Source organism: Lasioglossum baleicum, chromosome 7 (assembly GCF_051020765.1).
Source record: "Lasioglossum baleicum chromosome 7, iyLasBale1, whole genome shotgun sequence".
Lineage (NCBI taxonomy): Eukaryota > Metazoa > Arthropoda > Insecta > Hymenoptera > Halictidae > Lasioglossum > Lasioglossum baleicum.
The window spans coordinates 8,503,259-8,530,822 of record NC_134935.1 but is presented as its reverse complement, the minus strand read 5'-3'; the positions used below and the strand labels follow the sequence as shown (position 1 = coordinate 8,530,822).

At 39.9% G+C, this 27,564-nt stretch overlaps 3 protein-coding genes across 6 annotated transcripts in view; 2 read left to right on the top strand and 1 right to left on the bottom strand.

The window, feature by feature from the left end:
• The window catches only part of Ttll5 (Tubulin tyrosine ligase-like 5), a 72,108-nt gene that overhangs the window by 25,938 nt on the left and 18,606 nt on the right, over window positions 1–27,564 (bottom strand). Inside the window, exons 2-4 of one of the 3 annotated variants that reach the window (XM_076427243.1) lie at window positions 14,692–14,865; window positions 11,943–12,026; window positions 11,739–11,862 (exon numbers count right to left, since the gene is read on the bottom strand). In XM_076427243.1, the coding sequence (XP_076283358.1) occupies window positions 11,739–11,862; window positions 11,943–12,026; window positions 14,692–14,858 (375 nt within the window). In that variant the 5' untranslated portion in view covers window positions 14,859–14,865. Of the gene's footprint in view, window positions 1–1,418; window positions 2,424–11,738; window positions 11,863–11,942; window positions 12,027–14,691; window positions 14,866–27,564 lie in introns of those variants that run through there. The other 2 variants (XM_076427246.1, XM_076427245.1) reach the window with 2 other exon arrangements.
• On the top strand, window positions 1,219–11,328 carry LOC143210414 (uncharacterized). Of its 2 annotated transcripts, none has more exons than XM_076427261.1 (2): window positions 1,219–1,379; window positions 8,884–11,328. In XM_076427261.1, exon 2 carries the CDS (start codon window positions 8,901–8,903, stop codon window positions 10,641–10,643), a length of 1,743 nt encoding a protein of 580 aa, XP_076283376.1. In that variant the 5' UTR covers window positions 1,219–1,379; window positions 8,884–8,900; the 3' UTR covers window positions 10,644–11,328. The 2 variants fall into 2 exon arrangements, with proteins under 2 accessions (XP_076283376.1, XP_076283377.1); XM_076427262.1 differs by lacking the exon at window positions 1,219–1,379 and adding an exon at window positions 8,439–8,578.
• Window positions 14,668–27,374, top strand: LOC143210439 (uncharacterized). The gene is made up of 3 exons (XM_076427325.1): window positions 14,668–18,825; window positions 21,227–21,392; window positions 25,252–27,374. Exons 1-3 carry the CDS (start codon window positions 18,574–18,576, stop codon window positions 25,665–25,667), a joined length of 834 nt encoding a protein of 277 aa, XP_076283440.1. The 5' UTR covers window positions 14,668–18,573; the 3' UTR covers window positions 25,668–27,374.

Here is a 27,564-nt window from a genome sequence, read left to right as displayed (position 1 = left end):
GGTCTATGTAGAATGTAGACATTGTAGACGACTGATTCCGAACGGCTCGTTCACAATTGGTAATTATGCAGTGTATGGAGAGTTAGGTTCAATAACGGCGTTGTTTAAAACGCGACGCAGATCTTGCCCGTTGTTCATTATTATTAGACGATTCTTTACGGGTGTAAATATTGTTTCCTTTTGTTCTGCGATTTGTTTTGAAGTCGCGGGAGAGCCTGGAGCCTTGGAACAATTGTAGTTTTTCTTCTTTTAGTATTCGTCCTATTAAAAGAAACATATTTCTACTTGAACAGTATAGTATAAAAATATCGAAAGAATTGCTGGTAAGAAGTTCTTCTAATAACAAAAATTGTATAGTTGTAGTTATTCGTTTAGGATTCTAATCGCACAGATTTTTTCGAGACAAATCTCCAGAAATCAAAAAGATTGCTCCTGTGATCCTGACGCGCAGTTTTAAATGATTAAATTCTTCTGTGTTCTAGAAATTCAGATGTCGTGTGAGAAAACAGGTTCAATTTCATGTGAATAGTGCGAAGAAGATTATATAGAATAAAAAAATCTAGGTTTCAACCTAGATATCTTTCAAGATGTCTTGATTTCGGAATTAAAATTGCTTCGAGTCCGAAGGGTTAACATGTGGCTTCCTTGCTCTCAATTTTGAAGGAGCCAAGACAGTGGCTCAGAGGGCCATTTATGTTTACGATCCGGGCCAGTGGTCGGCAAACTCATTACTAAAAAGAGCCAAATATCGGCAGTACAACGACTTAGTTTCCTTTCGAGAGCCTTTCTTTACACAAGAACCCTTCTTTTAATAATTAAACTTGTATTTTCAATTCAACTAGACAATAGAGCCTCGAATAATGTCATTTTTTACGTAACTGTGCCTAAAGCGACGTTAAAGCTCCTATTTCCCAAAAGATCTAGAAACTCTGAAGATTTTGAAAACAACATTTAGGACCGCTTGAATGCCCCAAGTGGGCGTGGCTGCGTCGCTCCTGGATTCGACGGAGTCGGGGCTGTGCCCCAGAGAGCAATCTATCCTCTTGTCTGCAATTTCGCGGTGGAATACAAATTTCCCAAACATTCCCTGTGACTCATTGATTCAGAAGATCGAGCGACTGACTAATTTCACGACACCCTTTAGTTAGCCAGGGCCCGGGACTCGTAGACGCGTGGCGCCATGGCGATGCGAGGCTCTGGTGGCCAAACCTCGGAGCTTGTCCCGAAGAGCGGAGGTCGCGAGCCGACTCGAGCCGAGCGGGCCGAGCCGGGCTCGGGATTCTCGCGGATCAGCGTGCGAATTTCCACGGCGACGCCGACCGTAGTCTAGCACGAGCCGCCGCTCAGGAGACACCCGTAGGGGACTTGCTTGTTTCAAGGTAGGCAACGCGACACACAGACATCTCTCACACGCATACCTATTGCCCACCTGTCCACGCTTCTTCTTCTTTTTCTTTGGTAACCTGACCACTCAATCTTCCTGAAACCTCTTCCCCTCCGTTTTTTTCACAAAAAGAAAACACACGATTCACTCTCGTCCGACATCCTCTCACTTCAGCCACCTGATGCTTCCCTGCTAATTGATCTTTCTTGCATTTCTCCTGCACTAATTAGCCCGCGGCTCTTCCTGATAGATCGATCGGTACCTGTTGCTTCGCGCAGACTATATTCGCGGTCTAGCCTGATGCTAATCGCTAGATTGCGGATCTTTATGCGAAATAAAAATGTTTTGCATTGTGAGAAGCGGGAATAACATGAAATTTGATTTCATTCCTTAGCGACTTTGTTACGTTAAAAGCAACATTACAACATTCTTGAATTGTTAAAATCTTTTACTGTTTTATATTTCGCCCAACCAATTTCTTCATAAATGCATACAGATCCGCAGTCTACTAATCGCTGGATTGGCGAGTACCCGAAAATTTCGTGTGTTTTATAAGAAACTTATCAAATCCAGTCTGTTTTATAATTGATGTGGATTCGTGATTATTAAACTAGATCATATTTTATGTGGATTCGTGATTATTAAACTGTATTATATTTTATGTGGATTCGTGATTATTGAACTAGATTATATTTTATGTGGATTCGTGATTATTAAACTGGATTATATTTGATGTGGAGATTCGCGATTATTAAACTGGATTATATTTTATGTGGATTCGCGATTATTAAACTAAAGTGAAACTGTATTCGATGTTGCCGAACTGTGTTCACTTCTGTTTTAATCATTGTAGCCGTAAAATTAATTGTTACGGGTTAGTGTCTAATGATTTACGCGTACTGAAAATGAAGGTCCACAGTCTAAACCACTTGTTACAACCACTCATCCACCATTTCTACCACTTCGAATTCTTTTCTCGTCTCCTTCAGCAATTCTCGCGGATAGTTGTCCTGCGAGCTGCGAGATCAGCCTAGTCACGCGCGTCAACGCTTCTCGAGAGTGTCTCAACGATGCAAGTTGCGATGCAACTTGCATCCAAGACGTTGCTCTCTCTCTCTCTCTCTCTCTCTCTCTCTCTCTCTCCCTCGCTGCGTATCCGACATCTATGAGATACGACACACCGTTCGAGAGCGTTTATCGCCGAGAAAACTCATTTGACCACGACATGAAATAGAGGTTGATTAGATCCTGAAGGGTTAATCGCGCCGGCGATCATGATCCCCGTGGAAAAAACCGAGTCCCGTCGCGATAAACGATCAGGAAGTTTCCCAACGTCATACACGTGTAGAGAACGAAAGAACGACCGTTATGGCCAGTTATAGTAATTCAAAATGATAGTAGAACTTATTACTTAAACTTACCATTACTCTACATTACCATTAGTAGAGAATAAGAAATGCTTCAGAATTTAATCGTACTTTTATCTCATATCGCGTTATTTTAAACGAAATTAATTCAATGTCATTTTTACGACATTGTGAACAATGAACCGTTAGATAGTGCTTGTTATTTGAACATTATATGGATGATATATTTCCCTTTAAATATCTCGAAACAAGAAATATATCACTTTCATAATTGTGCGCACAATTGTAATTCGCGAATGAAGCTAATTTATCATTGATTATCATTTATCATCGATGAATATGAAATCGATCGAAGCCGTTCGTTTATTGTTCATAAAGATCCGCAGTTTATTTTTCGATCAGTTCAAACACTCTTGTTTGTTTTATTAGAGCACATTCCTCGGATATTGGCACACGAAGATTGTGTCCGTTTTTTTTTTTATATAGAATCTGCAGTTTTATTTGCACACGTCCGAACGACTAATATTGACGGAGAATATGATGAACTTTTTTTGCGCTTATCACCGCGAAATCTTAGCAGCATGATTCGCCTCGAATTACGTCTTCCTCGGTGTTTACACTCCGAAACACCCGGTTTCACTCGCAACCTGCCACCTTCCTCGTTTGCGAATTACGTTTGTTTTCCCGCTACTTCTGCTCTGATATTTCTCAGATCTTCTGTGATTATAGTTCGACTGTTCGTTTACGATCTTCTGTGGGCGAATTTGCGGAAATCGGAGATAAATAGATTTTGATCGCGTGCTATATTCGCGAATATGGTTTCTCGGAAATTCAGAATTGAAGGAGATTGCGCTTAACTCCATCGAAGCTTGTGTTTTAGAATTGTTTTGATATTTTTCTCTCGGTCATTTTCCGAAGAACAAAGATTTCCTAATGTTTCGAGCGTTCCGCGTTTCCTCCGACTACTTCGGAGCGACGTAAAAAATTTCTTGAGGTTTCTGGCAGACAATTAACAGTTCGTAGGCTTCTGCTATGATCGAAAGATCGCCTAATCGCTCGAAGCAACGTAGAAAACGCGTGGCGCGTCGCGTCGGGTGCGTTTAAATACCGTTACTAGAAAGTAGCGTCGATTCGCATCGCGAGCGGAATGAAACGTCGAAAAGGGAAAAAGAAAAAAAATAAAATAAAGGAAAAATGGTCCAGTGAAAGTGTCGCGACAGTGTATCGGATTCGGTTGTGCTCGCTTTTATGTAACCGGGGACGGGGACGTGTGAACGACAATGTCAATGATTTCGTGGACGGTGGACTATCATAGGATCTTCAAAGGCTCGCCTAATCGCCTTGAAACCTCCTTGAATCAATTCAATTCATTGTAATCCATTTGTATCAGCCGGTTATTTTAAAAATTGAATCTTTATGTTGATACGGAAACTGTAGGTGTGCGTATTAACAAAAATTCATCACTTTACCAATACATATTCACTACGAGGCATCTTCTGCACGAGGAATTTTTCCCCTCTACAAATTTTTGTATCCAGATTCCACAATCTTTTTATGCATTTTATAAAGCTCGATTTAATGAGATAAAATTATGCACTAAACTGATGAATTCTGTGTCAAAGAGCTTTCGATAGAAATGAGATAGAGCGATGATTTATTTTTAGATTAAAGTTGAAATATTCTTCTCGCAGAAATCGACTTTTTCCTAAATCCTGAGACAGCAGACAAATTTCGCGAACTCTACAATTTTTGCAAATGTATAGCATGTAAAGGAAAGAATCTAATCGTACGTAACATAATTAAACAAAACGTTCGTTCCATAATCTCTCTATTTTTCCCATATTCTATCTGATTTCTGTCGAAAGTTCTATGATTTTGACACAGAATTCATCACAGTCTGGCCGACCGTGCGGTGTTGCGAGAGTGACAGAAAGGTGGCATCGATGCAATTGCGAAAAGTTTACAGAGAACGGTGTCCAAGCCGCGCCGCGGCGGCACGGTCTCTCTCGCGACCTTTCGTTAATTAACGAACGCCTCGCACTCTAATGTAATTTCGCGAGATAGCCATCTGTGCACATGAACGGGATCAACGACGACGGCAACGTAACGCTGAACTCATGCTGCGCCGACTTGAACGACAACGAGGCAACACGCCGAATTCGTCAATTTTAATTCACAACTTTACAACGATCACGCCACACGAGAATATCTTCTCTCTAAATAATTCCTTTCGTCTGTCTTTTGTTCATGCGAAGAAGGGAAAACAATGTTCCACCAGACTTGAAAGAAACATTAACCATTTTGCGGAATGAATCTTCGTTGATTGGTTTCCTGTTAGTCACGGAGACTTTTTCGATGGTAGGCCACGAATGCTAATTTATTGCACGACGTGGTCGTCGCTGTTAATGTCGCGTGTTGCGTAAAACGAGTGGTAATTGACTGAATTGTTCCCTGTCCATAATTCATCGGATACTTTGTTTCTCGTTGCATCGACGACTAAATATGCAGCTATTTATGTACTATTTCTTTTACATATTCTTTTTTTTTGTCGTTCCCGCGTGGATTCGAAATGGCCGTTCGTCCTTCGACACGCGAATCAGTATAAATAGATCGACGATGATTCCAGCGATTTCCGTACTCGAGGCACGCGGTATCTAAATTGATCCTCAGCCGGAGAATCGGTAGCAATCACTGTGCAATTTTTCTCAATAATTCCCTGTCGCTATTGTTATCTATAGGACACGAGCACCGGCAAAGTATTTCCGCAAACGTCAGCGGCGATAGACAATTATATCGAAGTGTTTCTTAACCGTTACTATAAAGTCGCGAACCAAACTCTCGGGAAACCGATTTAAATCGAAATTCAAATTCAACTCTCGGCGACCCAATTCGAATCTGAATTCCACTTTCAATCGTTATATTTGAATCTAAATTCAAATTCAACTTTCAATCATTATACAGTGAGTGTAAAAAGTATTCGTACGCCCTTTAAAATAGAATAACTTTTTTATGATTGTACCAAACGACCTGATTTCTTATAATCAATTAGAAGCATTGAGAATGATTTTCCAAAAATTATAATTTACAAGGTGACATGCAAAAATAAAAAAGGCACGTTTTTTAACACGTTTTTATTTGGGCCCTTAAAGAAAATTTAAAATATATGTTTTGTAGATTGCAACCTTGTAAATTGTAATTTTTTGAAAATCTTTTTTGCACATCACTTCGTAAACCAATGCATCTAATTGATCATGAAAAATCAGGTCGTTTGGTACAATTATAAAAAAGTTATTCTATTTTAAAGGGTGTACGAACACTTTTTACACTGTATGTATAATTATGGGCACATTTATGCTGATTATTAGATCAGTGCCTTGGACTGCACCAACACAAACAGCAGTAAGAAATAAAACGCAAAATAAAATGTCTCGAACTTTCTTAACATCTCGACAAGAACTATAAACTTTTCAAGAATTATCTTTAATACAATCAAGACCAAGAATCACTTTATAAAAATGAGTCTACAGAAAGTTTTTCTTCGCCGATCAAATACTGTGTCAGGATAAAAATGACATGAAATTATTTGTAATTTTTGTTCACGCATATGATTCGATGTTTACAGCACCAATCATGTTTTCGTTTCCTAGTTTCCCCGAGTGAAATATCGCGACGCATAAACTCGCGAAGGAGAGACGAGCACGTGCACACAGAGCTCGCGTATACGAGCATTGCGAAAGAACGTAAGCGCCGAACCTTGGTCGCGACCGATATCGACGTCTCGAGTCAATCAATTTCTTTTCTGTTCCGCGCGGAACACTATAAATAATGTGTCCCGCTGATTTATGCTGTTACCCGAGCTCTGACAGTCGCGAGGAGACTCAATGAAAATCGTGTCAAGCGCCGTGCTTAGAGCCCTTACATTTCATTTCTGCCTTTGCAACTCGGATTTATTGCCATACTTGATCTAGACTGCGAGTCTCATACCGATTTACATTTTTCTCGGTCGCTTTTAGAAATATTAAATCAAACACGTTCTTCTTTTCTGTGAGAGAAACAGTCTGATTCTGTGCTGACTAAATCACGCGACATTAAACACCGCTAAATGTTGCTATATCAGTAATGTAAAATAATTGTCACGTTATTAAATTATTTTATTTTTAATATGTATAAAATGAACAAAATCATGTATTTATAGAATATTCTAGGTCAGAAAAAATGTTTAGTTTCCGTGTTAAAATAGTTATTTTCACAAATAGAATGTTATTTACAGTGGTAGTAGTTTTTGCAGGTCTGAAATGAATAAAAATCGTGCTAAATTCTGTTGAATTTAATACTCCAGCATTTCTTGAACATTTCCAGAAGCCACAAACGCATAAACATCCACGGTCTACTTACTCATTACAGTCCAATTGAAAGTAAAATTCGTGAATAATTATCTCACACGACGTTGTGTCACGCGTGTTGTAATCCACGTTCGCAGCCCATCAATTTAAGCGGAAGTTCTCGAATTCTCGTCGGATTAATTAAACAAAAAACAGCGGCTACCAGCGAGAGAGAAACTCGACTCTACTAATTGTCGCGAGCACCGACACCGAAAGCGTCGTCCAGCTGGCAAAGCGAAAACATTCGAGGCATAAATTTGCATTTTAAGTTAAATGTCAAGGTGTTGGTTTCGTTGTCTCATTGAAAAATCAACTATAATGCCAGCCGGCGAGTTTCACGCGCACCGGCAACTGGTTTTTAACCTGTTAACCGGGAAAGACGAGTTAACTCGTCCTTCCTTACGCGCAAAAGTACATCGCGATACTTTCGTTCGCGTGACCGCGGAGTTCCTCGCATAATTTCGTCGTTATATCAACGACACAGTTTATTGCATCGTGTTAACACAATATAAGCGAACCATTCATAAACTGCCTTTTAACGCTAAACCTACCACGAGGGGACAAATGACTCATTTCAGAATTTTTATTTGACAATTATTGAGATTGTAAAGGTGTTTTCATGAGAATTGATTGAATACATTTTTTGATTCCAGTATATGTTATAGCAAAAATCGCACAAAACATAAATAAAACTCTTGTTATTTTTAGAATACCACCATACACATTAGTCACTTTTGATGGTCGGTAGGTTTAGTGTTAAACCCCTGTTAGCGGTGGCTGGGTCTCCTCAGACCTGAATTTTTAACCCCTCGCCCTATGATTTATTTTACGGTTTCAGTGATTAAAATAAATTTAAAAGAGGAAAAAATTTATATCTATTGCATGCCTACATTATTCTCCAATAGGTGTATATCGACAAAACCATAATAAAATTTTAGTTTGGTTTAAAAGAGAGAAATTATTAACATAAATTATTAGAATCTGTTAAGAATCTTCATCACGAGTCAGACACGATATTGTAAGGCAAAGGATTAAAGGTCTTACTTGAATGTTTGATACGCATTTATTTAATTAAATTGATAATTAAGCGGCCACGAATTAAGTACTGTAAAATATTCTATATTGTTCTAAATATTTATTCGGATTTAACAATAGCGATCAACATTCTTTGCGTAGTGTGAAATCGAAAACAATTCGCCAGCTGACGCGTTTTCGTCTGTCCTTTTCGAATGAACGAATACCAAAATTCAGAAAACCATGTCATACGATTAGCAGAGTATTTTCGTTTAATAAGAGAATGGAAGAAATTGATAGTGAAAATTGTCGACCAAGAATGGTAATTTTACTGGACAATGCTGCTAACGGTCTGAGGAAAAGCGTCGACGCGCACGGTTCGCTTAGGTCTACTCGGCTGGTAGCAACAGTTTTCCACAGCTGATAATTACGTACGAAAATTGTTTCTATCGCTTCTCTCAATTAACACTGTCCCGATAACATGTCCACGACGTTCGTCGTAGATACTGGGGATGGAAACCTCTGTACATTTTGTGTTTTCCAAAGCACATAACCTCAACTTAGTTCTACTAACGTGGCTTTGACCAACTATTACGCATGCACAATTTCGAATATCGCTTGGTTCGTCACACTAAAAATTCTTTGCACGTTCTCGCATATATTATTCTTCATTAAGTGACACAATCCTGAACGAATCTGTTTTGCATTGATAATTAACAAATACAAATTATTGCAGTGAATGAACAAGAGAAGATGCCTGGCCACCGTCAGCCTAACTCCCTAGAGGGGCTTAGTTTGGGACGTGTGTGTCAACAACTCGACGGGACGTGCCGACGGCTGCAGGTGCTTTCGCAGGAATCGTCTGTGGCGCAAGTCCTGGCTTATGCGAAGCACACTATCAGGCCCTATTACATAAATGCTTTGCCAGCACGTTTGCGGTCCCAAGTCATCGAGGAGACTTCCAAGATGCTGTACGGACCTGCATCGGATGGATCAACTTTGTTCTCCGGGCCAGCTCCTCTGTATCTACTAGCCCTGCTTCTGGGACACGACATAAAGCAGTTGAAAGTGTATCTGTGTTGCTACTACGGATGCAGTCATCAGACGTCGTTACTGAAGCTGCTCGCTACCGAAGGAATCGGGCTGGAATCTTTGAAGTTGGCTCGCTCTGCTTTGCTCAGATTCGATTGCAAATTATTGAAATCAGCTCTGATGAATATGAAAAATCTAATAAGTCTGTCTCTTCGCAATATAGCCAGCGACGCTGTGCTCCAAGTAGTGGGAAAAGCCTGTCCGAAGCTGGTTGTTTTAGATGTTGCTTGTTCCAGACAAGTCACAGACGTAGGACTGAAGCAATTGCTGTTACAAGTAGAGCTCAGAGACAAAGTACCTCACACCACTACGCAAGAACCCACCAGTTGGTCCAGATTAAAAATACTGCTGTCCAAATTGAAGATGCGGAACTGTAAGTCGGAGAAGAAGGAGAAGCAAGGGGTACTACTCGAGTACTACGAAAGTAGAAACTCTCTCTGCGATACGCTCAGAGTACTTAATGTCGCGAACACTGCGGTGACCAGCGCAGGTGTATTGTTGGCCTTAGTGCATGTGCCAAGACTAGAATCCTTGGCAGAGTACTGTCATATGGGAAGAGTCGTGGAAATTATGAATAAAGGGCTCATCGGATTCAAAACTCCGTTCAGTTTGACCCAAGCGAGAAGCTGCAGAACCACACCGGTACGTTTGGAGCTTTTGGCACAGGCATGTCCAAAAGTCGAAAAACTACACATCTCGGAGCCCCACCATCCCCCTGAAGCGTTACGACTGTTTCCCTACGTTACATCTTTAAGCGTACGCAATATTCCATCCCAAGGAGAATGGTTGCAAGGATTCTACAACTACCTCCGTACAAACGGCCATAATCTACACGAGCTCAATCTCAGAATCACTCAAGACGAAAATCCTATTCAGGTGGACTTGAAAGAAATTTTCAACAGCTGTTGCAATCTCAGAATATTCACCAGCGACGGCTCCAACATAACGTGGTCGGAGGGATCCGATCCTCCTCCTCTCAAGTATTTGAAAAGAATCAAATTGGGACGCATAGTGAGTGCCGTAGCCATCACGAAAATCCTTTTATTGGCGCCCGAATTAACGGCGTTGCACGTTCACAGTTGTTTCGATCTCACGAACGAACATTTAGAGAAATTGTTGGGTGTATCCGCGAAACCGAAAATTCCCCGAAAGTCTGACAAATGTGAAAACAGCCTAGTGCAGAACTTAACGTGCTTTTACATATACGAAGCTAGCAAAGTGTCCGCGTCCACCGTGCTGAACATGTTTCAACATTGCAAGAGACTTAGAAAAATCGGAAATCTGGCGAACTGGGGGTTGGATTGCGAAGGTATTAGAATGTTAAGAACAACACTGATCCGGACCAATTTGGACGTGGATCTGTGTCCGGGGGAGCATTGGTTTTGGAGCAATTGCATCCAGTGATATTTACTGCACATTTTGTACCGATATGTAAGTTAGTCAGAAAATATCGAGTCCATGACAATAGGCTGCTATTTCATTTGAATCTACTACGCTCCGATAGACTGTAAATTTGTCAGTATTAAAAGTTATCTTAATAAATGTAAGGCGATCTGTATTCGGAAAAATGCGAGGAAAGTTCATTGCATTGGACGTAGAGACAAGCTAGCGACAGTAATTGGTCATTATATTATTCACATTTAATTGTAAGTACTGAATATGCGATAATAATGTACTGAATACAATGTGAGAAAGGAGGAGTATATTTTCATGCCATGTGGTAGTAACTAACTAGCTGAACAGTGGGGCTCTTGCAATTGGTTCTACGGAACTCGAATACTTGGATACATACTTAATTTAGATATGACTGCTAAGGTACTCAATGTGGTTACGCGTACACGGCTGTCAAAACAAAGTACTCGGATACACAGTAGGAGGTCTACGGTAATACTGTACTTTTGTACTGAAAATTGCTTATTCATCTAACCGAACGCCAGTAACTAGCAGACTTTGAACTTGTAAATTATTGCGACTATTTCATAATTGTATAGCTAAGTACTTAAAGGTTCAACTCGAGGAGGAACGTTCATTTGTATTATAACAAACGATTAACAGCAATGCGAATTTTATATATATATATATATATATATATATATATATATAAAAAATACACTGCTGTGCAAAAGAAGGAAGCACCCGGCCATATTTAATAGAAAAGCTTAAAAAATCAAATAAGAACACAGTAAGTTTTGAAAAAGAATTCCGGTGTTTAATTGAATAGTTTTGAGAATATGTGTTATTGCGGATTATCTAATACTTTAAATGCAATAAATCAATCATTGTACAATAGAATTTCTACATAAAGATATAGTTTGTAATTATATCTTACAATTATACTGGGTGCTTTTTTCTTTTGCACAGTAGTGTATATTCATATTGAATTTAAAGATCGTGCGACACGGACATGTATATCGTGACTTTGGATTGCAATAAAGAATCCTTTTTCGAAGAATCCGGTGGTTCGTTTAATTTACGATATAAATCAGGCGAGTGACTTACCTCGATTAAGCCGTGAGATTGCAGCAACAGATTGATGAGCTTCGTGTCCGTCTGGAAAATCTTGTACGTCATGTGCAACTGCTTTGCAGGTGGTTCTTCCGGAGGAGTGGCCAAGGCGGAGCATCTGTAAAACAATAAACGAATTACAATGTGTCGCGTAGATTAGAGGACAAAGAGAAACGATCCTATCTTTCGGCAGCTTACCTGAAGCGTAAAATGGATGTTTTGTTTCCGGTCGGTCCGTTCAACAGCCATTCGTTGTGAGGCGGAGTTTTATCCTTCGTTGTGCTGCAAAAATCACACGAACCATTACGCGCCACATTTTCACGGAAGAGCTCGCGGTAAATTTGAAACATCGCACGTCGAGGAAGGGAGACATCTACGAAACTTTCGTTCTGGATCGTAGCGCCATCGCGCGGTTATCCGCCATCGGTAAAGCGGAGATCAGTAGTATCTCTGAATTTGAAATAAAATTGAAAATATGCAAAATTGAATCTATCAGTTATTTAAACCTGCGTTGATGTGTATTATAATAACGAGGAGTCATTTTAACGGAGCAGAGAAAAATTGAACGATCTTGAACTCGTCCAATGTAAAAAGTACATATGGCGGGAATTTTAAAAGTGGTTACACAAAACAATGAAACAAAATTCAATCTATCAGTTATTTAATGCAGCTTTCTATTATATCAATTCAGATGTCTATTATAGTAACGAGGAGTCATTTTAATGGAGCAGAGAGAAATTGAGCGGTTTTTAACTCGTCCAATGCAAAACAGTGTATGTGGCGGGAATTTTAAAAAGTGATTATACAAAAAAATGAAACAAAATTGAATCTATCGGTTATTTAAAACAATGCAGCTTTCTGTTATACCAATTCAGATGTCTATAGTAATAACGAGGAGTCATTTTAATGGAACAGAGGGAAATTGAACGATCTTGAACTCATCCAATGTAAAACAGCGTATGTGACGGGAATTTTAAAAGTGGTTACACAAAAAATTAAACAAAATTGAATCTATCAGTTATTTTATTGTAGATTGCTGTGTGTAATGTGACCGAGGGGCCATTTTAATAGAGCAGAGAGAAATTGAACGACCTTTAACTCGTCCAATGGAAAAAGTATACGTGGCGTAACTATAAAAGTGGTTACACAAAATAATGAAGCAAAATTGAATCTATCAGTTATTTAAATCTGAATTGATGTGTATTATAATAACGAGGGGCCATTTTAATGGAGCAGAGAAAAATTTAACGATCTTGAACTTGTCCAATGTAAAAGCATGTATATGGCGGTAATTTTAAATGTGGTTACACAAAACAGTGAATTATTTTATTGTAGATTGATGTGTGAAATGACACCAAGGGGCCATTTTAGTGGAAGACAGGAAGACAGACGGATCTTTGGCTCGTTTAAAGAAAAAAACATGCAGTTTGCATCGCTTTCATAATGGCACGAAATTGAATTTCACTTTTCCGCGATTCTTATTACGATGATTCGGAAGAGCGATAAAGGAAAAGCGAGCAGGTGGAAGAGATAAAGTGAAACTCAGGAATTCGCCACGGTGAGTTGAGTCATAACTCGATTGCGGATTGAATGCAATTATCCTGAACCGAACAGCTGGTGAGTCATAATAAAATAAATAGCATGACTATCGTTAGAGCGGTCCGCGTTCTATTTTCAGCTTAATGGCACCGGAACAATGAATTTTTATTCAAATCCTACTGTGGCGAACTGGTCTAGAAAGTTTCGGTAATTGCATAAACTTCCGTGAAGTTGTTCTAACTGTTGCATCGCGCGAACACGTGGCTTTCGACGATTGTTTGCAACCGTGCGTTCGGTGGTAATTTCTCTCAATTAGTTCGGGCACTAGTCGGTGAATGTAATTGGACGGTTCATGTATTAATTGGATCATTTTTTAGATCGTTTTTAATGGTAGCATGCAAGACCGTAAACGCCGGAGAATAAACATCGTCCAAAATAGTCAGACCAACGTTGTAATCTAATTTTTGAAAAATGGTTTTTAGCCAACAGCAAATTTTTTGACGTCCCGTTGAGACCGGAGTTGTTGGTTGAAAAGAGAGAAATTTTCAGAAAAATCCGCGCTTTCATGAAAAATAAACAATACCGAGCGTGACCCAGATTTGCTGAGGAGACGGTGTCAGCGTATTTTACGAGTAAAAAATTAACCGAACCGTAAAGTTATATAATACGCGTATCAAAAAGTTAAGAGAGGAATTGGAAATGATTTAGCGGTTTACGATGCAGTTTAGAATTGACGATGTCGGTATAACAGATTGACGATATTTATCTAATCTGTTTACATAAGCCGTGCTTGCTAATTGAGGTCATAGTATGCTGTGTTTACCGACTTTACTAACTTTAAAGGAAATGTTTCGTACCAAGGATCAATACACACAGCGTTCACGAGCAACTTAACACTGCGCTAAAAACAACGTGAAAGAAAATTTGTGACATGAAGTTCCAACTTTTTATAAATATCCTTTAAAAAAAATATTCGATCAAGAATTTCCATGAAGACCTGAATGAAACATTTATTTTTATTTCGACTCGCGATAAAAATAAGAATTGTATTCTAATAATCTATAAACTAACTTACAGCCCTAACATCAACGTCTATTTTCATCCCTGGAAATGGAAATGAATGGCGGTCGCTGAAAAAATCCGTAATTTAGCAACCCCTTCGAGTAAACAATAATATAAGTTTCTAAGCGTAGTTTTCAACGAGTAATTGTTTAATCGTGTAAACAAGAAGACTTGGACTGCGTCTCCATTGAGAAATGACGCAAAGCCACCGGTAAATAGGTCATTCGGACTAACTGTAAAGTTTAGCATGAAGATCGTCTAATTAAGCGTGGACAGTGGGTCCCAGTGAAAGTTTTCGAACAGTTTGTTAATCGAAAGGCTCTCCGGAAACTTTCATTCAACATACCTCTCTGATGTTTCCGATTTGTGCGGCTTATGTACAAGAGGCTCCAGAGTCTCCTCGCTGCTGTTCGACAGTTGCGACATCCCGGAAAGACTGGAGGACGACATCAGGTCCTTCGGTCGCTTCCCTTCCAGTTTTCCGACGGTGTTGGTTTTCATCTGGGACAGCATAATTTATCTGAAACAGACAATTCTCATTCGTATCTCTCCGTTCAACAAAAACGGCCACGACTGTGTCTTACGACAAATCCGTAGTATCAATTCAATACACTTTGGGAATTTATTTCCGAAAATAAATGGGAAGTGTCCAATCGTACGCTCTTTGCAAGGTTCCACATAAATATCTTATTTTCACGCAGACAGAGAGCTCTCGAGTTCTAAAGGCGAGATATTTGCACGGTAACAACAAATTAGAGAAGAATACTATTGCGTGGAGAGAAGCTTCTCAGTTACCGACAAAGACGGATAACGTCAGCCTGGCTAGTGACACGCGAGAAGATAACAGGTTCAGCGTAACGAGCGAGCATTAGCGTCGCGGTTTTCTTCATTGTTCCGCTCGTGGAACGTGTCGTCGTCGGTTTCGACAGAAACGTCGATAATCTCGCGAGCGAAAATCGGCCGGGCAAACTTTTAGCACCGCGCCATCGCATCGGTGGTTGATGCACTGTCGTGTCTCTTTTATCGTTTGAAACGCGCGTTTTGCGAGGACGGTGCACAGCGCGCGTTTCTACAGATGCAGTTGACAAAAGTAAACGTTTTCTGTGTCTAATATCTTGTCTGTCGAACCAACAGCCTGAAAAATGATCTACGTGTTCGTAAGATAAGTATGCAACGTTATTTCGACGTGAGACTGTTCAGTACAGCCGTGACTTTTCTTCAGGCTCGTAATTATAGACAGCATCGATTCTTCGCGGCTGCACACGGTCGCGGCGTTTGATTTTACAATGTTGGAATGTTCAATGGAAAGTGCATATAACCGAGCTGTAGATCCACCTTGACTCCCACTGGTGGTCTTGCGAAGTTTATGTGGGTAATCGGATCAAGGTGTATGCTGCGAAGGGGAAATCGAACGCGAAATCAATTTCTAAACTTTTCGTCACGGACGATTCAAATTTGCGCCGCAGGAACTGCGAAACTTTCGGTAGATTTCGAGGTTCACTGGAAGGTCTGCGGATCTTTGAGGCGCTTCGAGGTTGCTCGGGATTGTTACGGTGGCTAGGTACTATCATTAGGGTGTTTCAAAGATTTTAAACGAGTATAGACGCCTTTTGAGTGGCAGATGGAAGTGTTCAGGAAACTCTAGAATCTAGAAGATCTTGGAGAACTCCAAAGATTCTCGAAAGATTTTTCGCGAAGCTAATTTACAATATCGTAAAATTTGTGAGATACAATAGCATCGAACTCTTTCGTATTTAATGTCTAAGGTTTGCAGATTTCCCGAAAAGTTATTCACGGAAGAAATGCCCAGTAGAACTGCATTTATATAATACGCATAAAAGCATAAGCGAATCGTAACAAGCTCTTTTCCCGATCCATCCCACAGTGTCTATAATTAAAACGATCGTTGCCAACGAAAAAACATCATAAGAACATTCGTCATTCTCGTATTCGCCTCTGAAATTAGCATCGTCGGTTCAGGATCGTCAGCCGACCACCGTATAGTATACTTCTCTCTTCTCCGGGGAGGCTATCTGAATGATTGAATGCATTACGCTCAAGAGCAGAAGACGCTGCACCGGTGCACACGCCGCGACGCCCACGTTGACCCGGTGCAAATATTAGAACGGCTCTTTTCGATCGATGCGATTGATCCTTCGTCAAATATAAAATACGGTCGCCATTTCATAAATGGTGCTCATAGATTATTCAACCTAGCTGGGCGGCATTCTATGCATCGCATTTCTCTCGGATACGCGTTCGCGTGATCGCTGCGAACGCATCTTTCTTTTCCGATCGTTCTGCAAAGTAACATTTTTCAAACTAAACAGCTACTTTAATAATCGAAAAATACATTTATACTCGTTTGGGACAGACTTGTGTTGAATTATTTTACGAATTATAATTACTAGACAGCGGATCGTCGTGCAAACTAAAATGTTTATACAAGATTTGCTCGTAAACGGAGCTAAATACAGATTTATTTCTTATATACCTAATTTGAATTGATCGGAAATAACGTCTCCATATTTCTACATTTTTCAAATGTAAATGTCTACTATTTTAAGATTCTTCTTTTAAGATTACTGTGTAATAATTACAAAGTAATTCAATTACAGTGTACTTAAATTAGCACAACTCTGGTTTGAGAAAATATATAGTTAATGTAATTTGCAATTGGAATAGCACGAGTGTAATGATTAGACTGCGGATTTTTATGCAAAATAAAAATGTTCTGCATTGATTGTGGGAAGCAGTGGTTAAATAAAAATTCGTTCTATCCCTTATATAATTGTCTTTTCACGTTGGAAACAACATAACAATATTCTTAGATTTTTCATCGTTTTATAGTTCACCCAGTTAATTTCTTCATAAATGCATAAAGATCCGCATTTAATAAAGATCGCCATTTGTACACATTTTGCATTGGCGGAACGCCTGGCAATGATAAGCACGCACGAGCACGAGCTCCTTGCCAAAAAAAGGAGAATTCATCGTGGTGATACGGGACCCCGTGCCATTAACGGGAATGGTAACCATGTGTAGTTACGAATGGCCGACACATGAGTCACTATCGTGATTTCCGTGATCGGAGTGGTTCCCATAAAAGAGGGAAGGTAGTGAATGCTGTGGGGGTCACCAGTGAACGATGCTATCGGATCGCTTCAATCAGCGATCGAAAGGTGAATCATGCGTCGAAGACAAATTTCGCAGTGCTGGATATGGTCAGCTGTAGCCGGAAAGAGACATTTTTATTTCGGAGTTAGTTCCAGGGTCGCTCGCGCGATTTAACTCTACATGTCGGGAGAGAAGAAAAGAGAAAAAAAGGTGGAATAGCGTGAGAGAAAAGAATTGTAAAGGGAACGGGATCCCTTCGTAACCCGTAAGGGAACAAATAAATAAATATACATACATACTACTCTACATTAGGGCTGTTACTTTCCTTTGAAGGTCGAAGATTTTGAAACTTCGAATTTCAGAACTTCGATTTCAGAAGATTTTATGCATTTATGACAAAAATGGGTACATATAATTTAAAGCAGTGGACATGCTAAAAATATTTAAGGACACCAATGTATCAGTTTCAGTTTAATAGGTAGATGTAGGCCGAAAATCATGAGAAAATTGCACTCTTTACCATTTGGTCCATTACCGTCTGGTCCATTCATAAAAAAGTTATTCTCGTTTAAAGTATGTGTGACCAGTTATGCTCTTCACTGTACATTTTTTGTTAAATTGCATAAAACCGCTTAAACTTTACGATCGCTTCGCGACTCACGATTTTCGTTCGATCCAAATCGGCTTTTGGTAAATCCCTTGAGAGGCCGCGCGACGGTCCTTTATCGTCTCTATCCTCGGTCACAGAGGGCGCGTGTATTCTTCAAAATATTTGCGGAAAGTGACGTTCGCGGTGTCACAGCCTACAAACACGAAATGTCAACAGCTTCGATAATATATCGTTCGATCCCGGACAAAAACAAAAGTCGCGGAACGGTGATTATACTCGTGTAACGTCAAAATTCCCAGTCTCGTCGTTTAAACGTGGTAACCCTAAAATCTTGCGAACGTCACAACAGACGAAAAGATAAAGGTAGCAAATAAATAGCGAGAAGGAAAGCGGAGAAAGAAACAAAGGTTTGGCTTGTTAACAGCCCCCGGTAAATCGGCCGACTATGTGAGAGAAGACCGCGCGCGTACCGACGCCGCCGGAAATGGAAACGCGACGAGGATGGACGAGCAATACGAGCATGCGATTACTCGAGTGCCCATTAGGAAGTATGCCAGAATCTGTAACAAGTGTGACAACCAGCCTTTGGATTTGTCGGCGTATCGGCCGTCCTCGTGGATCGCGAAACTCCCGGTCGAAATCATCCTCGAGATACTCTCCTATCTCAGCAACGATGATCTCCGCGCTGTCAGACGTGTGTCCGTCTTATTCAACAAAATCACCAGCGATCCGATCCTCTGGCGAACTTACGAGGTAACTTGACGGGACGCTTGCCATCCTTTGATTGCATATTTCATGGGGTAGACTCGTTTTATCCAGGATTGCGAGGGTGCGGATCATTCATGCGCCTTCTCATGTCTCCATAATGCAAAGATGGGGTTTTTCAGCAGTCAAAACCGCTAGATAAAAGACATTTTCATGTCTCGATAATGCAAAGATGGGCTTTTTTCAGTAGTCAAAAGCGCTAGAGAAAAGATCAATCTAGTCTCAAATTTCAAATTTAATTAATTTAGTCATTTGCATTATTCGGAAGCATAAAGCTGCGGCAGCTACATGATGCCGAACAATGCAAATTACGCTTATGGGGGTAGACTCGTTTTTATTCAATGAAATAACTACTTTAATGCAAAATGAATATTTGCTAGTGCGGTCGACACCTTTGTGTAAGCTTTGATTCATTAAATTTCATGCTTTCAGATTATAAATACTACATACAAGCGAGTAATTAAACGTTAAAGGGGTACACTCGGTTCTAGGATTGTCATTTCTCGATAATGCAAAGATGGGTTTTTTTCAGTAGTCAAAAGTGCTAGAGAAAAGATCAACCTAGGCCGCAGTTGCCCCCAAATTTCAAATTTAATTAATTTAGTCATTTGCATTATTCGAAAGCATACCGCTGCGCACGTAGCTATTTTCATAAAGCTGCGGCAGCTACATGCTGACGCATAATGCAAATTACGCCTCGTACCCGTAAAAATAGGAGTTTTGAGAGCGATCGCAGCCTAGATTGATCTTTTATCTAGCGCTTCTGACTACTGAAAAACCCCATTTTGCATTATCGAGAAATGGGAAGGCGCATTCCGCACCCTTGCAATCCTGGAAACGAGTCCAGACCCGCAGGGCCGTGCCGTGCCATAATAGTGTAAGGGGACACCGTGAGATGGCGGCATAAGCAACTAAACCGAAATACAATTTGAACCATTCAATAGTTAAACATCTTTACGCGATTTTTTTCTACAGGGTGAACCACGAATCGTGATCGGTAGAGATTACTCTGTTATTGGCACTCCGATCGAAAATGATTTTACTCGATCTAGCATGGTTTCAACGTTTCAAGAGAGCTTTCACGTGATTATAGTAAATTTTTTGTCAACTCTTTTTACTACGCATATATTAGCTTGCCGTGTCGTCGTTGTTGTCGTTGTTGTCGTTGTTGTAAGCGTCAAATCTTGTAATCGAATTTTGAACCACTTCCCGATGAGCTAGACTTGAGCTCAGGACTGGATGACAATGCAATATTAAAAAACAAATTTTTAAAAAACTATGCGTCTAGGATAAAAGAAATTTTAATATTAACTGTCATACCTCGCCGCGCGACGCTCGGTAGTACGTCATCGCGTTCAGCGATCCCCACTCCGCGCGCCAGCGCTCCCTACTCCACTACGCGTTCCCACTCCAACTCATCCCCACTCCACTGACCCACTTCGCACCAAAGGAGCTGAATGTAATGTTCCGTTCATTCAGTTCCATTTCGTAGAATTTCGAACTCCATAAAGAGACGACGTCTCTCGGAGTCGTCCCCTCATTCTATCTTGCGTTTCTATATATATCTTACTATTTCGTACCAGTATTACTATGTCTTGCGTTCCATTTAAAAAAGACTAGAAAGTAGAAAATAAAAAATATATAAAAAAAACTTTTTAAAACCACGCTTATATTAAGATGCACTAAAAAGGAGAAAATAATTTTATTCCTGGTTCTCGCAAAAATTTAATATTTTAAATGAAATCATGACATTAGTGACTATAAAAATAAAAGCGTGGAACGCCCACGAAAATTACGTCAATATAGTTTAGCGCTCCACGCTTTTATTTTTATTATTATTAAATTTTTTGGAGAACCAGGAATATAAAATTTTTCTCCTTTTTAGTGCACTTTAATACGAGCGTGGTTTTTAAAAAGTTTCTTTTTTCATGATTTTTCGCGGTCACCTTCAATTTTTTAGAAATACACCTACCATTTTTTACGTCTATTTGTTAGAGGATTTTTAAAAATATTGCTTTTAAACATTTTTCCCCAAAAAATGTGCTATAATCACGTGAAAAACATTTTCGATCGGACTGCTGATAACGGAATAATCTCTACGTTATTCCCGTATTGATGCATACGATGTCAATCGAAGGTTATTTTAAAGAAAAAACATTTAAGAGGTGACATCTCGAAGACTCGCATCGTACTGAGAAAGTCTACCTCGCGAATTTGATGGAATGATCAAAGGCCACATTAATCCCGCTAGGGCCTCGGCAATATCTCGATTCGAATGGAAATATGTATAATCGTTAGTTAAACGATTACGCAAATTAAACGATGTTCCATCGATCGGCGTGCCCGATGCAATTGACTCGTGAAAGCTAACGCTAACGTTGTTCCCCAGGTGACGTGCAGAAAACAGACCACGGGGCAAGTGCTGATGGAGCTGAAGCGGATGTCGTTTCTGAAGAAGTTCAGCGTAACCATGCGACCGGACTGCGACGATATCCTGCGGCAGCTCTCGATGACGAACAGGAGCCTGGAGGAGCTATACGTCACAAATTGCACAGGTATCCTTTCGTCATCGTCTTCGGCTTCTCTAATTAAATCTTCACTAACGGGGATTGGTATCGACAAAAGCTTTGAGAGAGAAAGAGAGAGAGGCCTTTGGCTCGGGTTCAAAAAACTCGACAGAATTCTTTTCAACCCCCATCCAGCCTCCATCTCTCTTTCCTCTCGGGCCTGGTCGGGCTCGCACTACCCGTTGTCGCTTAGAAACGGCAAAAATGATGAAAGAGAGAGAAAATAGAATAACAGAGCAGCAGGCGGCTAGCCGGCTAGGAGTTAGAGGGTGGGTTTTGGCTACGTGTCAAATGCGTGAAAGAACGTTGCTGTAGTTACCATCCCTTAATGGCGCATCGGACCTCGCCTTTCGCGCTTTTAGACTGTTCGACGGATGCGATACCGTCTGTAGAACCGGCACAGCGACTCGCAAAGTGCTGTGTCACTGGACCGAGGCACCACAAGTTGTATTTCAGGGGTGGACGAGGGCTGGGGAGCTTTTAGAGTCATTGGGAATGCGTTAATTGGGAAGTTCTGGGGGAATCAGGATTGGAGAAGACACTGTTTGGTGATTTGGAGTCTAGACTGACTTTATATTTGTGGTTGTTCCATATGAAATGTCCGATCTTAGAATGCGATTCTTATAAAACGTTTTAATCAAGAAGTGCTGTTACAGTCTGTAGGTACATTACATAAAACTTTGAGGTCCAAAGCTAATCCTTAATATCCTATGTTCAATTTTAATTTAGATTAGAATTTTACTTTTAAATCGAGTTTACTTCGACGTCAACTAACGTGACTGTCCTGCATTCCTTTTATACTAGTCGTTGATGGTGAAAAAGAGCTACAAAAATTAAGGTAACAGTCTTGTAAATGAAAAACGTGAATGACCATAATATCTTACTTTCACCGTAAGACAATCAAGAAACTTGAAATTTGTGGATAGAATACATTGGGTATATAAACTTGTGTTTGTTTAATGTCGTTGCTGAAAATCGGACGTTTCACATGCAACAACCTAATAGATCGTGGTTGGAAAATTGGGGAGGAAACTCCTCGAGAAAATCTATACTCGCGTGGTCGAAAGGTCTCGGATGATCGAACACACAGGAATTTTCTCTGCAGCTCAGGATCGTATATGGAGATGTATGCAGAGTGCAAGCCAGCGTTCGTTAGTCATTGGACAGGCATGCAAATGCGACGGATGGTTTTCCTGCGTTCACGGTGTTGCTCGCGAATTTGTCGGCGTTGTATCGATCAAAGGGGCGCCGGTCGTTTGACAAACTGTCCGGGACACACTTCTGTGTCTTGTCCAACGAGCGGATTTATTCGGGCATAGTGAAAACGCGGCCGAAGAATGCGAGAACGTCGCGTGACACCCTATCGGCCCGACCCGGCCCGCTCGGCACAGCCCTCGCTCCCCCGAAGAATGCAACTCGCGGACGAATGGAACACACTGAGCACACTGTTATCTCGATGTTAATTAGCCCCGAACGAAAACGCGGCGAATACGGTTGCCAGGTGAAACGGTGCATCGTGTTTCGTGAATCATAAGCGGGAACACCCTACGAGAATCAATACCCGTACGAATTTTCAACCCTCCACAAACCACAGCCAACTGGAAACCTGGTTCTCCCAGCCAAAATTGAATCTTTCGAGTTTCATTCCGAACATAAAAACAATAATAACTTTTTTAATGCATGTTCCCTTGTAAAAATGACAAGATTGATTTTATTTAGATTTTAGATTTTAGATTTTATTTATATCTATACAATCTTTTCTTATGAAATTATTTTTATTATATCAATAATCGTAAAATGAAAAATCTGGAACCAGTCATTTTGATCGGTGATCGGTTAGTGTTAATATTGGATTTTAAGATTTGACCTTTTTTGGGAAGGTGGAATGATTAGTTTACTACATGATGTGAAGAGATATTTTTTACAAAATTGCAATTGGTTAGAATTGTAGAGAGAATACTAAAAGTTGTGTTTTACAACTATTTTATGTGGGCCTATATTAATCTGTCAGTTATGTGCACTGTGAAAGTTTCATCGAAATCGGTTGATGCGGAGAAAAACGACAGACATTGAAAGATCTAAGCATTCTTAGATTGATTGCTGTTAGATTTACTGCAATTTTTACCGTCTTCGAACGTTTGTAGCTCGTTGCAATGCCGATCGATTTGCATTAAATTTTCGGAATATGTTTAATCGATACGATTAAAATTAAAATTAAAATACAACTTTTAGTATTTTCTCTACAGTTTCGTAAAATGTTGTTCGCAAAAATGCTGTTACTTTCCATCCAAGGTCGAAAATTTTGGAGCTTCGATTTCAGAAACCTCGAAATTCGAACCTCCGTAGTAAATTATTAGGGGATTAAAAGAAACGGAGTTTCGAAGCTTTGAACTTCGAAATTTCGCTGCTAAAAGTTATATTTGATACCATTACAGACACTCCTACATTTCGTAAAAAATACGCCACCACAGGTAAAAGATTGATAAAGTTACAAGTTCATACGAACTTTGAAACTTCGTGCATTTCGAAGACTTCGAAACTTTAGACACTTCGAAGTTCCCTTCGTTCCTTCGAAGAGTTGAAGCTTCGGAAAAGTAACAGCCCTAATAGCAAACCGATTGTGTTCCAACTTCTCAAAAAATTAACACTTTACCTACCGGAATCCTATTAATAGGATTTTCAATAATTGTGCTGTACCAAAAGAAAGCATAGAAATGTTCTTTTACATTGCAATCTTAAATGAAACTCTTATATGACATTATTGAGGGTGATTTGTTAGCTCATAATGAGAATTGCTGTTGCTATTGAAGGTTCCATTAAAAAGTGTTCAGCCATGTGCCATAGATTTTTCAAAATTATGCAACAATCACCGGTCGGTAATGTGTAGACTGCGGATTTTATGCATTTATTATAAAAATGGGTAAGTGCAATTTAAAAAATGATTAGGCGCGAAGAGAATTTAGAAACACCATATATTAATTTCAACTTAGGCTAAAGTGCCCAAATATGAACCACTTTTTGTTGATGTCATTTTTTGATTATTTTAGAATGCTCTTTTTCGACCAAAAAATTACCAGTTGTAGATGCATTTCCTCTCTACAAGATTCTGGGGTCAAGTTTGTTCAAAAATCAATACAGCTTGGGATAAATATTTTTTTGTAGTGTATCATTTGCAGGTTCCAGCGAAAGGGGTTCTTAATATGGTACACCTTGAGTCCCTAATATGACACCTAGTGCCATATTCGGCACCCACACATAGAATGTCAATAGATATACCCATATTAGGGAAGCCTTGGTAGTGCTATATTGGGAACTCCACGTGGACTGATAATACTAGCTACTGACAAAGAGAAAATGAATTTCAGCCCAAACCAACAGTTGGCAAACATTAATATAAATAAACTGAAACTACAGGTATGTTCAAAGATTTTAAAATCACTTACCTTCCTCGAAAAAGATACAATCGAAAATGTAACCTCAGAAATATTCAACACGTGGAGACACAACTGGCGGAGGATCGATACTAAAATCTATAGATTGGTGCGATTGCACTGCACACTGTTCAGTAAACATGGTAAAGTATTGTTTGAGGATTTTCTCACTGGAATGCGACTTCTCAATTAGATATAAGGTAGTGCCATAATAAGCGACTATACCATATTTGGGCACTTTACCCTACTAAAATTTATTAAAGAAGGAAAGAACTTTTTCCTTGGCCTGTGTTTCTTAAAATTTTTATTTTGCATCAACATCTGCAATCTAGTAATGTGTTGAGAGTGTTCGAATGTCAGTGACTCAATTTATCGTATAAATGATATACTGAATGAATGCGAATTTCCTGTCGTAGGCATGACGTCCAAGCTGTTCCTCCGGTCGAGCCACCTGATCAGCATACTGGAGAGGTGCCGTAAACTGCACACGATCAATATAAGCGGCAGCAGGTTTCGCGGTTTGAAGTTCTACCGATTGTTAGGAGCCATAGGACCACGAGTTAGATCCGTGTGCGTGTGCGCCACGAGGATGCAATTCTTCGCGTTCATCATGGACAACGAGCAGATCGACGTGGCAGATCGCGAGAAGATCTGTCGGATGTGCATGAGCGCGAAAAATTGTGCGCCTTTTTACTACTGCGTCACGAAGAAAGCGGACCGCGTGTGCACCGTTCTGATCAACTACCTGGACAAGCAAGTGATGCTGGTCAACGATGATCGATCCACTTCCAAGCTCACCATCGCCAAGGTGGTCACTAGGTGGACCTACTGACGATCGAGATTAAGAGATACTGTGGCAATCGTGGCGGGTCTTTTCGAAAATGATGCTGTCTCTCGATATTCACTTTCAGCGAGAAGTGACTGCGCCAAACGAAACGTTGTCTTCGGGTGCTAATTTCTAATCGGAACGAAATGTTACCTGTGGATGTTAACTTCCAGTGAAAAACACTGGGTCGGACGAAATGTCTTCACGACGCGAATATTCGCTGAGAAATTCTGAACATGACTGAATCTTTCCTTCGGAGGTTAATTTATTGCGAGAAATTTATTGATAACTAATAGTTCATTCTTTGATAATGTTCATAAACTGCAACTAATACATTGTTTTAAATTGAAGCTACCCATTTCTGTCATAAATGCGTCAAATCCGCAGTCTATTCATAAGCGATAGTTAAGAAAATTGTCTACAATGGTGTCATCGTAAAGCAAAAAAACGTGATTACCTCATTTAGAGTTGGAGACTAATTTAATCAGACTCTTCTGGAATTTTTGTTAGAAATATAATTAAGAGGGCGTGTGGAACAATAAATTTAAGTAAGCGTTCCTGGGAACTACTCGTCCCATGTATGGTGCAGTTCGATTCGTGCATATTCATAAGTTCAAGTATGACATTTTATTTTCTTATTTGACATGCTGCACTATATATGGTACGGCCTATCTTTCGTTGACGTTTAGATTGCGTTCCTTATAAGTTGTCAAAAGTATGATCGTTTTCATTCGTCCGAACATTGTCCAATCCCAAAAATGAATTTTTATGGTGATGTATACTAGTGTACCAAATTTGGTTAAAAGGTTAGAGTATGCGTGATGGTAGATGGTAGAAATAGCGATCGCTAAACTGCGGATGTTCATGCAAATGTTCGGTTTCATAGCTACTATCATAAAACCGAGCTAACAGTGAATTTCATGTCCCGTATCAATTGATCAATTGGACTCAAAATGCTGTAAAAACGAATGCAGTCTTAAGAAAATCTCGGCCACGCATTATTGTAAATTCTGAACCCGCTTCGGTTTACCCGATGTCGGTAAATATTAGCAATTCACGCTGAAAGTTAACGTTAACCCCTTCCCCTACAATATCGTGTCCGACTCGTGACGAAGATTCTGAACAGAGTCTAATGAATATGTATTCTACTAATTTCCTTTAATAGGAAATAAAATTCTACTTTGGTTTTGTTAATATACAGCTATGGAAACACACAATCGATATCTTCTCCTTTTTTAGGAAATTGAAACCGTGAAATAAATCATAGGTCAAGGGGTTAAAAGCAACATTGCCTTCGAGAAGACCCAGCACACGTTTCGTGAAAAGTACAAAAATTGCATTTGTATATTCCCCGCTATTATTCTAAGACTTCACTCGTCATTTTTACGACCGATCCACTATTCCGGAGGATCATTCGCATTTACGATTGTATATTTTGTAGATCTTGGAAGAACCATGTGTCGTTTCATTTCCCACGTTGATCCCCGAACGTGTACTTTCTGTTCTGTCGTAGAAATATATACATACACGTGTTTCTAAAACCGACTCAATTCCATCCGATCGTTCCCCCGATCTAGGCTAAAAGCAATCTCAGCGGTGATCTACGCGGCGATCGATCCGCGCGAAAACGCAGGGCCGACACGAGGGCGCTCTTTCGCATTATCGAAAAGGGTTAAGGGTCATTCTACGGGAAATCGATTTGAGTTTCTTCACCTTCCGAATCGGTCAACTTCGAAACGAATGAAACAGGAATGTCTTTAGGTTTGTATTTTATAAGAAAATTAAAAGTCGGCGAAGCGATGACTTATTTCCCCTTCAGTTTTCATATTCTACGTCACAGTGGTGGTTTACCAAAATCCCTGACCACCGCAGAATTCTGCATTTTCACATTTCACGTCAAACC